This window comes from Lacerta agilis, chromosome 14 (assembly GCF_009819535.1).
Source record: "Lacerta agilis isolate rLacAgi1 chromosome 14, rLacAgi1.pri, whole genome shotgun sequence".
NCBI lineage: Eukaryota > Metazoa > Chordata > Lepidosauria > Squamata > Lacertidae > Lacerta > Lacerta agilis.
Window position 1 is genome coordinate 22,732,953 of NC_046325.1, and position 12,587 is coordinate 22,745,539.

At 41.7% G+C, this 12,587-nt stretch overlaps 3 protein-coding genes across 3 annotated transcripts; all 3 read left to right on the forward strand.

Moving 5' to 3' along the window:
* Nucleotides 1-11: 11 nt before the first annotated feature.
* On the forward strand, nt 12-971 carry LOC117057727 (olfactory receptor 14A16-like). The gene has a single exon (XM_033168568.1). The coding sequence runs from the start codon at nt 12-14 to the stop codon at nt 969-971; it is 960 nt and encodes a 319-aa protein (XP_033024459.1).
* A 3,483-nt stretch (nt 972-4,454) lies between these two features.
* On the forward strand, nt 4,455-5,414 carry LOC117057728 (olfactory receptor 14A16-like). The gene has a single exon (XM_033168569.1). It carries the CDS (start codon nt 4,455-4,457, stop codon nt 5,412-5,414), a length of 960 nt encoding a protein of 319 aa, XP_033024460.1.
* A 5,893-nt stretch (nt 5,415-11,307) lies between these two features.
* On the forward strand, nt 11,308-12,297 carry LOC117057729 (olfactory receptor 14I1-like). The gene has a single exon (XM_033168570.1). It carries the CDS (start codon nt 11,308-11,310, stop codon nt 12,295-12,297), a length of 990 nt encoding a protein of 329 aa, XP_033024461.1.
* Nucleotides 12,298-12,587: the final 290 nt, after the last annotated feature.

Genomic DNA, 12,587 nt, shown 5'->3' on the forward strand with positions numbered 1-12,587 from the left:
AGAGAAGCACAATGTCTAACCAGTCAAGAGTGAATGGATTCCTTCTTCATGGATTTGCTGAAATCCAGCAGTTGCAGATATTCCACATCATCATTTTTGTCATGATGTATTTAGTGGCCTTCATAGAAAACCTTCTCATCATCACAGTCATCGTCTATAGCCACCAGCTTCATACACCCATGTACTTCTTTCTGGCCAACCTGTCATTCCAAGACTTTGGCTCCATATCCGTTACAGTACCCAAGTCCATTGCAAATTCCTTGATGAAGACCCAAACCATCTCTTACTCTGGATGTATCTGCCAAGTCTCCTTCCTTGTCTTCTTCATGGTCTCCCACTTCATCATTCTTGGTGTCATGGCATACGATCGCTATGTTGCCATCTGCAATCCACTGCATTATGAGACTGTTATGAACAAAAGAGCCTGCATTCAGATGGCAGCCAGTGCATGGATTGGTGGAGTTATCTATTCAACTATGTACACTGGGACTACATTCAGATTTGAGTTCTGTTCTAATGTCATCAATCAGTTCTTCTGTGAAATCCCACAACTGCTTAAAATCTCTTGCTCTGACTCATATCTCAATGAAATTTGGGTTCTGATTCTTGGGTCTTCTTTTGGCTTCATTTACTTTTTTCTCATTGTTTTTTCTTATGTTCAGATCTTCAGAGCTGTTCTTAGAATCCCATCCAGCCAAGGGAAGCAAAAATTCTTCTCAACTTGCTTGCCTCATTTTATTGTTATTTCCCTGTTTGTGGTAAGTGGCACCTTTGTCTATTTCAGGCCAAGTTCCAGTTCCCCATCAGCATTTGACTTCTTGGTTTCTATGTTCTATTGCATGGTGCCACCTGTAATGAACCCACTCATATATAGTATGAGAAACAAGGAGCTGAAAATGGCATTCTGGAAACTGATTACCAACATTTCCCCACCAAATCTTAGACAAATACCATTCCCCAGTGCATTTTAGAGAACAGTTTCTAGATGCATGAACGTTTCCATTACTGTGTTTGTTTACTTTGAAGTAGGAAACACTGAACGCAATGGGAATTTATCCCAGGTAAAGATTGTAGCCATATACTTTGTGCATACTTCATCTATATAGGGCTTTAGGCCAGGAGGCTCTGTGATCTCCTGCTGATGTTGTACTAAAGCATTGATCCTCCCTACCCACTGCCCATGATAGCTGGGGCTGATAGAAATTGGAGGACCATACATAGGCCAATCCTGCTTTAGATTGAATATACTCCCAAACTAGACCAATTTAATTAGCTCACTGCTCAGTAATATAAGCATATCTACTCAGAAATAAATCTCATTGAATACAATGAGAGGTTTGGGTAGTTTTGTATAGGAATGCCTATTTAATCTTTCCCATTTTAAAAATAATAATTTTTATTTAAGATTTTCATGAAGTAGTTAATGTAGATGACCGTGCTGACTGATAAATGCTAACATGTTAAAATTCATTACATTGTTCTCCTTAAAGGTGCATATTCATTAAAATTTGTATTAATTACAAATTCTTGCTGTCGAAATGTAAGCCAATAGATGAAATGTAATTTCTTTCAGATGAGCTTTCCTATGTACCCATTCTTATAGGTATTGTGAATTTTCACTAATTCCGTTCTTTTTAACTCATTGTAGTGTATTCTATTATAGGTAAGTTAAAATGTTTTTGTTTTGTTTTTATGTCACGACTTGCATATATGGCAAGCATGATGCAGAATGACTCTTGTGTGACCACGACTCCCCTTTTGTTATGATCTCACATCCCAACACATATTAAGCTTGCCACAGTCAAAGTATATCAAGATATAGAACAGGGCAACCTTCATTAACAACCCAAATGAAGATCAGAGAATTTTATACTGGGACCCATTAGATCAGGGTGCCCTGCATTTTTGGCAGCAACAGGCAGGGCAGGGAACAGAATGCAGCTTCTGGAATGGTGGAGGTATTGGGAAGGAGGAGTGAGGGCTCTAACATCATCCTAGTCTCCTCCCACCTCCTTCCTGAAGGCAGGCTTTGAGGTGGTGCCCCCTTTGCTCAATGCACAGCGTGGGGGAACCAGCGGCACTGCATTAAATCTGGTGCTCTCCCACCAGGGCCAGGAAGAGGAGGAAACGAAGAGCTAGGCGAGAGCTGCCCCAAAGTTCCTGGAGCACCAGCGACCCAGTGGTGGTACTGCTGCTAGTGGTGAATTCAGGGTGCTCCTCATTGTCTCCAGTTCACACAGGTCAGTGACCTAGCTGGTGGCTAGAAAAGGGGGAGATTAGTGGGGTGGGGAGGAATGGCTGAGGTTTGGGGTGACTGGGGTAGGTAGATCTTGGCTGTGCAGAAAAGCCTGCCTGGTGGGGAAGAGCAAACTTGGGCTCCTGTTTATGGATTGGCAGCGGCGGGTGTGTGTGTGTTAGATGATCATCTGTGTCTCTCACATCCAAAGTGTGCACAAACAAATGTATCAATTGTGAAAGGGGACCTTGGATCTGTGACTTTCTACCTCTTTCCTCCACCACCACCAGATGGACAGGGAGAGGGATAGTCAGACTGCAACAGCGTGGGAGGGATGGAATGTGGTGGCAATTGTTTTGGGGTTGCTTTCAGCCCTGTTCCATGCACTCAGATCTTCCCAGGGCAGGATTTCAGGGGTTGGATTCTATCTCACGTACACACCGATCCTGGATTCTCCCATATTTTTGTGTTTTGCATCTATCTTATGGCAAGGGAGTCACCCTGAGTTTGCATATTAAATTTATTTAATAAATGAATAAATACACTAAATTGTGTGTGGCATATATTAAACCGTATTAACTCTATTGTGACCACTTTAATTAATGATATGAAAATTTAATTCAGTGTGTGGTCTGTGGTTTCGGTATCAACTCTTGTGTCCCACTTGGTTTGAAAGACTGCACTGTCCTGCTTTAGATCCTCAGTTGTGGGAGTCAAATGAAGCCCCTTAGACCCCTCTACGTGGCTCTTGGGACACTCCCACAGGCTACAAATCTTCACCAGTCACATCTCCCCATGCCTGCTTCACACCTTCCTGAATTGTTTTGCCTGACTGAAATGTGTCCTTGAGCTCTGTTAATGCCTCTGCTAATGCCTCTCACTTGTCAGGATGGAGGATACAGAAGGTAGTGTGAGTGTATAGAATCTAGCCTACTATGTAAAAGTAAAATCCACATTTATCACTGCATCTAGTTTTATCTCAGGCCCTGTCCAGCAGTGGTACCTGGTCCTGATCCAGGATGTAATGTGGTCCTTGGCTGAATAAGGTTCCCAATCCCCTAGACATCCTCATCCTTTCAACACATATTTGGGGAGTGGAGTTGCACTCCAGGACTGGCATCACATTTGCTGCATAACCCCTCCATATGTACAGTGTGAAAATCAACACCTTCACCAAAATTATGACTAGTAGCCCTCTACTAGTCCTGGTTGGGGTTGGCAACATCATCTTGGGTGAGAGGAGGTAAGGAGATACAAGTTCTCTTTCCTTCACTCATCTCCTGGATATATACAGTTAACTAGGGTTTTAAACCCAAAATTGCCCCACCCTGAGCTTATCCTGGATTGGATCCAAGGCAGCACAGGGCAGTGGTTCCCAGGTTGACACAGAGTGGGTCATCTTGATGGCTCCCATATTGAAGTCATTGGGCAGATGGCTTTGGGGGTCAGGGGCTGGGGAGGACCCCAAATACATTTTGACATTTCCTGCCACAACTTGCACCATGGCATGCCAGAACCTGCAGGGTTCACAACTGCATCTGCTGCTGCTGCTGCTGCTGCACTGTAAATTCCAGAGAAATGTATGGGATTGAACCCACAGGGACCCCTCATTAGCAGCAGTTTTGCATTGGAGCAAGAGGCCCTGATGCCCCCCACCCCCCAAATGTCAGAAAGGATCTTAAATGTCCCTTTTGATTAAAGCCAGAGCTTTTTTTTTTTTTTTTCAACTGGAACTCTCCGGAAGTCAGCTGCCCTAAACTTTCATTGGTGTGTTCATTAAAGAATTCCACCACACTATTATACCACTCCCAGGAGCAAAAGTTCAAGAGGGGTTCTCATAATCTTAAATGCTAGATTTCATTTTCAAGTCTATAAGCTGAATGGTGACCCAGATAACGATTATTGTCCAAGCCCCTTATATAAATTTTAGTAGCACTTTGGGATCATAGTCAATCTAAGTTCATCACCTGCACAGCTCTAAAAAAATCACACCTGATTCAGTGCTGCTGAGCGGTACAAAACTCATGAGAGTTAAACCTTCAGGGTGTGATTAGAAATGAGACATGAATAAACTCATTGCTGTATCTTTCCACTGTTAGAACAGATAGAAAGATGTCATGAGAGCATCACTCCATCTCTGATAGCTACAGCTGAATAAGAAAGAAACAATGTGATGTATTTCTGTTCACATGCAACAAACAAACACCAGAGAAGCAAAATGTTTAACCAGTCAAGAGTGAATGAATTCCTTCTTCATGGATCTGCTGAAATTCAGGAGCTGCAGATATTCTACATCATCATTTTTGTCATAATGTATTTGGTGGCCTTCATAGAAAACCTTCTCATCATCACAGTCATCGTCTATAGCCACCAGCTTCATACACCCATGTACTTCTTTCTGGCCAACCTGTCATTCCAAGACTTTGGCTCCATATCTGTTACAGTTCCCAAGTCAATTGCAAATTCCTTGATGAATACCCAAACCATCTCTTACTCCGGATGTGTCTGTCAAGTCTCCTTCCTCGTTTTCTTTACGGTCTCCCATTTCATAATTCTTGGTGTCATGGCATATGATCGTTATGTTGCCATCTGCAATCCGCTGCTTTATGAGACTGTAATGAACAAGAACGCCTGCCTTTGGATTGCAACCAGTGCATGGATTGGTGGAGTTATCTATTCAACTATGTACACTGGGACTACATTCAGAGTTGAGTTCTGTTCTAATGTCATCAATCAGTTCTTCTGTGAGATTCCACAGCTTCTTAGGATTTCCTGTTCTGATTCATATTTCACTGAAATATGGGTTATAACTTTTGGAGGTTCTTTACTTTACATTTACTTTATTCTAATTGCATTTTCTTATGTTCAGATCTTCAGAGCTGTTCTTAGAATCCCATCCAGCCTAGGGAAGCAAAAATTCTTCTCAACTTGCTTGCCTCATTTTATTGTTATCTCCCTGTTTGTGGTAAGTGGCTCATTTGTCTACTTAAGACCAACTTCCAGGTCCCCATCAGCATTTGATCTCTTGGTTTCTATGTTCTACTGCATGGTGCCACCAGTAATGAACCCAGTCATCTATAGCATAAGAAACAAGGAGCTCAAAATGGCATTCTGGAAACTTATTGCCAACATTTCCCCTCCAATCCTTAGGCAAAAACCTTATTCTAGTGCATTTTAGAATACAGTTTCCATTGTGTATATCCCTTGCATAAACATTTCCAGTCCCGTGTTTGTTTACTCAGAAGTATGCAACACTGAACTCAATGGGAATTACTCCCAGGTAAAGACTGTAGCCGTATACCTGTAGTGCATGTGTACTTATCTATATAGGGTTTTAGGCTGGTCTGGGCAATCTGTGTTCTCCTGCTGATGTTGTACTAAAACTTTGATCCTCCCTATCCACTGTCTATGCTAGCTGGAGCTGACAGCAATTAGAGGACCATATATAAGCCAACCTTACTTTAGAGTGAATATGCTCCCAAACTGGACCAATTTAGCTGGCTCACTGCTCAGTAAAACAAGCCTATCTATTCAGAAATAAGTTTCATTGAATACAATGAGAGTTTTGGTTTATTGTGTATGGGACTGCAAATTTAATCATTTACAATGAAACCAAGAGGACCTAAAGCCAATTTTATGTAGATGATATTGTTGACTATAACATATTAACGTCCATTACATTGTTCTCTTTAAAAGTTTGTATTCTTTAATATTTGCATTGATTAATTTTTTTTGCTGTGTAAATGTACGTCAAATACAGTTTCATTCAAGTGAACTTACTGATGTAGCCATTTTTTGTAGGTGGTATGAATTTTCAGTAATTTACTTGTTTTTAACTAATTATTTTGTATGTCATTATAGGGATGTTATAATGTTTTTATTTTTTAATTTTTTTGCCACAGTTTGCTTATATGGCAAGCTGGATGTAGAATGACTCTTGAGTGGCCACGACTTCCCTTCCATTTAATTGTGCATTTAATCATATATATTAAACATATTAATTGTGGATATTATTTATAATGGTATTCATAAAAAATAATGTAAACCTTAAAAAGCTATCACTTTAGCTGTTTATGAAAAGGCAGGCAATGAGATAGACATGTGAGTCTTCCTTGAGAAGGCATTTACAGTCTAGAGCTCTATACAGAAACAGTGCAAGTGGTCTCTTTCAACACACAGTTGGGGAGTGGAGTTGTGCTTAGTAGCCCCAGCACTGGCATCACATTTGCTGCATGGCTCATCCTTCTGGCATTTTAACAGTGTGAAAGTTGTAGAGAGGACACCTTCACCTCTGCAGCTTTATCCTTGCTTATGTTAACACATAGACACAAGGGGGAGAAGCCAGTATGTACACTAATATGTGCAATGGGTGGGACCCCACATGCATATTGATATTATTATTATTATTATTATTATTATTATTATTATTATTTGTACCCCGCCCATCTGGCTGGATTTCCCCAGCCACTCTGGGCAGCTTCCAACAGAAATCAAATACAAAAATATCACACATTAAAAACTTCCCTAAAAAGGGCTGCCTTCAGGTATTTTCTGAATGTCAGGTAGTTGTTTATTTCCTTGACCTGTGATGGGAGGGCGTTCCACAGGGCGGGCGCCACTACCAAGAAGGCCCTCTGCCTGGTTCCCTGTAGCTTTGCTTCTTGCAGTGAGGGAACCGCCAGAAGGCCCTTGGCGCTGGATCTCAGTGTCCGGGCTGAGTGATGGGGGTAGAGACGCTCCTTCAGGTATAGAAAGCTTGTGTGTTCTTTAACTCAGGTGTCCAAACGGAAGAGACCTCGTCTCATGCAGGTTGTCCCTACCTAATGAACTTCAGAGAGCAAGGGGAGGATAAGAATAAATATCTCAGCTGTGGAATGGAGTGACACACACGCTCATGAAGAAGCAAATACTGGACCCAGAAGGCTTAGGGTCATAAGGCATTTTATGATGGGATTGCTCATAGTTTCAACTCCTAATGAGGGCAGGGCATGCGTGCCAGGTTCCACCCAACATTGGAGGGGCCTAGCATGTCCATGTGACATCATACAGTGGGAGGAGGCCGATGGGGCCTGTCATGCCCTCTGAAAGGCCCTCTTTTGAGATCTGTAATGAAAAGAGTGTCAACACAAGACACACCTGGTCCAATTTTTCCATGTTAGTGGGACACAAATTGTGGATGTCTGAAACATATGGAGAGTGACTAAACAAGATCAAATAGTTCCCTAACCTTAAAATCATCATCATCACATTATGGAGTGCCTAAGGATTCTATAGCATTGTGCATATATTAAAAGATAAGACAGTTCCTGCTTCCAGGCTCACAATCCAATAGTTATGTGTTCTGCTAAGGGCAGGGTTCTTTCCGGATCTGGAACCAATAAAAACACCAGTGGATGAAAAATAAGTAATGCTTTATTTACGTATGGTTAACATATAGCAGCAGGCATACAAAACACTAATTATAGCATACCAGACAGAAGTCACACACATTCTCCCCTTCAGCTGCCCGGAGCTCCAGGTAGAGCAACAAGAGAGACCCTGGCCAACAGTCTCACAGCATCTGGTACCTTGACTTGTGAAGAAGCTCTCTGGGCCCTTCAACCTACAGCTTTTGTAGCCAACTTTGATTGACTTGATTGACTGCACCTGGTTAGCAGGCATCACTCACGATCAGCCCAGGACCCTGGGTGTGACTCAACTGGAATGTGGAGCAGCTGAGAGTCTCCAACCCAGTTCACTGCAACTGGGTACCCTCCCCACTAGCCAATCAGCACTTAGAACACAGGAGACCCAGGAAACTCCTGACACAGGTGTGTGGAAAACAAGATATACCAGCATGAATCGGTAAACTTTAAACCGGGGGTGTAAAGGGAAAGAGACGTGTCATCTAACTCCTCGAAATTACAATGGTCCCCTACATTTCCCCTACAACATGACACATTGTCTTGGGTGAGAGGAGGGAAGCAGACACAAGTTGTATACCCCTAATTAAACATTCTGGACCAAATCTGAGGCAGCAGAGGGCAGTGGTTCCCAGGCTGACACGGAGCAGGTCATCCTGATGGCTCCCATATTGAAGCCATGGGGCAGATGGTGTGGGGTGTGGGAGCTTTGTGGAGAGGCCCAATATATTTTGACAGTTCCTGCCACAACCTGCACTGTGGTAGGTCACCTCTTTATGAAAGTATGCCACCGGGACTGGAAGAGTGGCCATTTCTGATCCCACCTATTGCTGAAAGGTTGCTCAGCAGCAGTCAATGGGGCAGCATGGTAGGATGGGGAAATTAGAGGTCTGCTGAGGAATGCCTGCCAATGCATACAAACACAGGCAGAAATATTAGCAAACTAAAATTAGCTAATAGGTATGTATCTTCTGGCCTCCATTTTTTTCAGAAAAATGTTGAACTAAATAACAAGTTGAATGCATTTCCTGCATGTCTCTATTGCTAGTCTCTGGTGAACTCCAGGGAGCAAATCTCTAGAAACACAAAACAGATATTAGTACAATCTCCTCCCCGTGTTGAAGAGGTGATTACTGGCATCAAAGCCTGATTGATTTTCATATATATTAATGAATGACTATCCAAATACAGTTAGCTGAAGTCAATAGAGGAGAAAGTGCTTTTGAAGGTAAGAGAGAAAAATTAATTTATATAGTTAAAATATTACTTAACACCATAGGAGTTACTTAAGTGATCTCACATGTATATTCTCTAAAGTTTCTATTTAGAAAAAAAAAATACTGCATGGAATCTGTCCACACACACCCATCTCTCTGGACATTGAAATATTTTTGGTATTTTATTCTTAACAAAAACTGTGAAATCTTAGACTGAAAAAAAAAATGTATTATACAATGAGTAAAACAAAGTACCTTAGTGCTTTGATGCTAGGATGCTTATCATATGTAAAGCCTGAAAAATCATTAATTTTCAACATATCTAGTTTCCATGGAACAGACCTTTCCCATTTTGGTTCTGTTGTAGTCTCATGCACAATTAGCTGGAACTTAGAATTTATCCACACTTACATTTTGCCCCACTTTTTCCAGGAACAAGCCAACACTTTAAAGCTCCATGTCCAAGCACCCTCTCTTTTGCCCCTCAGCTTTGCCCATGAAAATCTACTCTTTAAAGCTGAAGTGCAACAAATGGCAATTTGGCTTTTCCATGGATTGCTGTTTGCTCCTACTCAGCTTTAAAGAGCAAGTTTACATGGGGAATACCTCCGAGCAAAAAAATAAAATAAAAATGCTCAGAGCTTTAAAGTGCAGACTGTGCCTGGAAAGACTGGAGGAAATTTAGGTAAAGTTAAAGGGACCTCTGACCACTAGGTCCAGTCATGTCCGACTCTGGGGTTGCAACGCTCATCTCGCTTTACTGGCCAAGGGAACCGGCGTACAGCTTCTGGGTCATGTGGCCAGCATGACTAAGCTGCTTCTGGCGAACCAGAGCCATTTACCTTCCCACCGGAGTGGTACCTATTTATCTACTTGCACTTTTGACGTGCTTTCTAACTGCTAGGTGGGCAGGAGCTGGGACCCAGCAACGGGAGCTCACCCCATCGCGGGGATAAATCCTTACATAAAAAGTAAGCATACGTAGCTAACCACTGTATGTCATTCAGTTGCAAGAAACAGTTTCATCATGTTCAGAACTTTTATGCCTCATTTCCTCACTTTCCTTTGACTGTTTAACTTTCTCCATTCTTTGACCACAAATATAAAGTATTTTTGCCAATGTAGTTTTCCTTCCCTCAGATATTCCACCCCCTCAGAAATGACTTGCTGTGGGGGATGGGAAGTGCTGATTTTCAACTGGGGGGGGAGAGAGATACAAATCGTCACCCAAATTTAGGCTGTGTGGAGGTAACTGCATAAATCTAAGGGGTCTTTTGGTTTCGCCTCTTTTGATCTTCTGGAGGAGACAAGTTGACTTTGACTGTGTTCAGCTCTTGTTTTAGACATGTTATGGAGATGATGATGATGATGATGATGATGTTGGTGGTGATGATGATGATAATTATACCCCACCCATTTGGCTGGGTGGAGAGAACCAGTGGAAGTAAACCAGCAATTTCTCTACCTGAGCTGATGGAAGTGGTCTCGGATTTGGAGTTGGAGACCTCCAGGATGATTGCACTGGGGGAACTGAATACCCTTCAAAAGACTAGCTTGTTTGTGCTGGTTTAGAGATTCATGGCCAGTGCCACTATGGCAGCTGTGGGGCTGTTCCAATATGCCATTACTACATCACATGCATCAGGACATATTCTGCATTTGGTCTTGACAGCCATGCAGGAGGGCAATGATCTGAAACATCTTTTCCCTTATCATGGTCAGGTCTTTTCCTGTTGGGATTAAACAATTCAGTAGCTCCTTACCTTGGAAAGGGGGGGGGGTGGCTATTAAAATGTGCACCCCCAAGAGTTGTGGTTTCTGGTGAATTTCTGGAGGCTTATGGGAACAATAGCTGCTCCTTCCAAAGCCATAGTTGATCTATGGAACTGAGAAATAACAAAGGCCTTTTCCAATGGGCAGAATTATTGTAGCTCCTTGGTTTACATTTGAGTAGAGGTATAGGTAGGTAGTTGCAAGGTAGATCAAATGTAAGTGAAGAAAATCTCATTATGACCTTATTGGACACAAATGACACTGCTGGGAGCCATAATTAGAAAATTTTGTGCCATTAGTATGTACATGACACATGGGTTTATCACTTTGTTCCATCTAAAACAGGAGATGTGGTTCAGTTGCTATACTGGTGCTTGGAAACGGTGATGGGCTGGATGTGGGCCAATAAATTGAAGCTGAATCTTGAAAAGACAGAGTTGATATGTGCTCTGAGTTCTCAAGTCTAGGAGACTGGGGAATGGCCTGTTCTGGAAGGAGGAAGTCTATAGCTTGGGCATGCTCCATTGTCACTGGAGGTTCAGTTAGCCTCAGTGATTATACACACCTATTTCTAGCTCTGTTTTATTTGCCTCTTGTAGCACTTCTTAGACAACATTATATTATTACAATATTCTGTTGAAATTAAGAGATAGCACTTCTGATTCTTTTTACAGATAGCATGGATGTTAGCAAGGATCAAGCCATAGCTAACCAAACTACTGTTTCAGAGTTTCTGCTTCTGGAATTCTCAAAAGTTCGGAAATTACAAAGTCTACTCAGCATTCTGTTCCTGGTATTGTATTTGGCAACTGTAACAGGGAATCTTTTAATAATCTCTGCAGTAGCCTTTGACCACCACCTGCACACCCCAATGTATATCTTCCTGATGAACTTGGCCATGCAGGACCTGGGCCAGGTTTCGGTCATTATCCCCCAATCCATGGCCAATTCCCTCAAGAATACTAGAAACATTTCTTATTCCGGATGTGTTGGTCAAGCCCTATTCTTCACCTTCTTCTTATCTACTGATTTTTTCCTCCTCATAGTCATGGCCTATGATCGGTATGTTGCCATCTGTAATCCACTGCAATATCAGATGGTGATGAACCTGAGAGCCTGCACTGAAATGATTCTTACTGTATGGATCACTGGGTTTCTTTATGCAGGTTTGCACACTGTCAGCACTTTTGCAACTCCTTTCTGCTCCAATGTTGTCAATCAGTTTTTCTGTGAAATCCCACAGTTAGTAAAGCTTTCCTGTTCTAAGAAAAATCAAATTGAAACTGGAGTTCTGCTCTTGTTTTCTCTCATCGGGTTAGGCTGCTTTATATTTGTTCTTGTGACATATGTACATATTTTTACTGCGGTGTTAAGGATGCCATCTGCACAGGGAAGACAAAAGGCCTTCTCTACCTGCCTTCCACATCTCATGGTATTCTCCACATTTATGGTCACAGGCTTGTTTTCCTATTTGAGTCCCATGACTAATACAGCAACACATTTAGATTTAATTTTTACAGTGATATATTCCATGGTCCCACCTTTGCTGAACCCACTGATTTACAGCATGAGAAATAAGGAGATCAAGGCTGCTTTGTCTAATTTGTTAAGACTAAGGACCACTTCCAGTAATATATTATTTAGTTTTCTTCTCTATGTGTGGATTTAAGTGGCACCCTGGTTTTCCACATTGGTATCAATGGGACCAAAGTAAAACAAACATAATTAATTCAATCAAATTAATAATAATAATAATAATAATAATAATAATAATAATAATACATGTCAACACTCTTCACTTCATCACAATTACAGATGGAGATAATAATAATAAATTACTGAGAAACTACCCAGGTCACACTTTGCAAACCAAAGTCTGGAATCAAATACAGCTGTCGTTCAAAATGTGCACTTATTTGATTTTTTTCATGCAGTTTTCAAATTCCATTTCTCCCACTA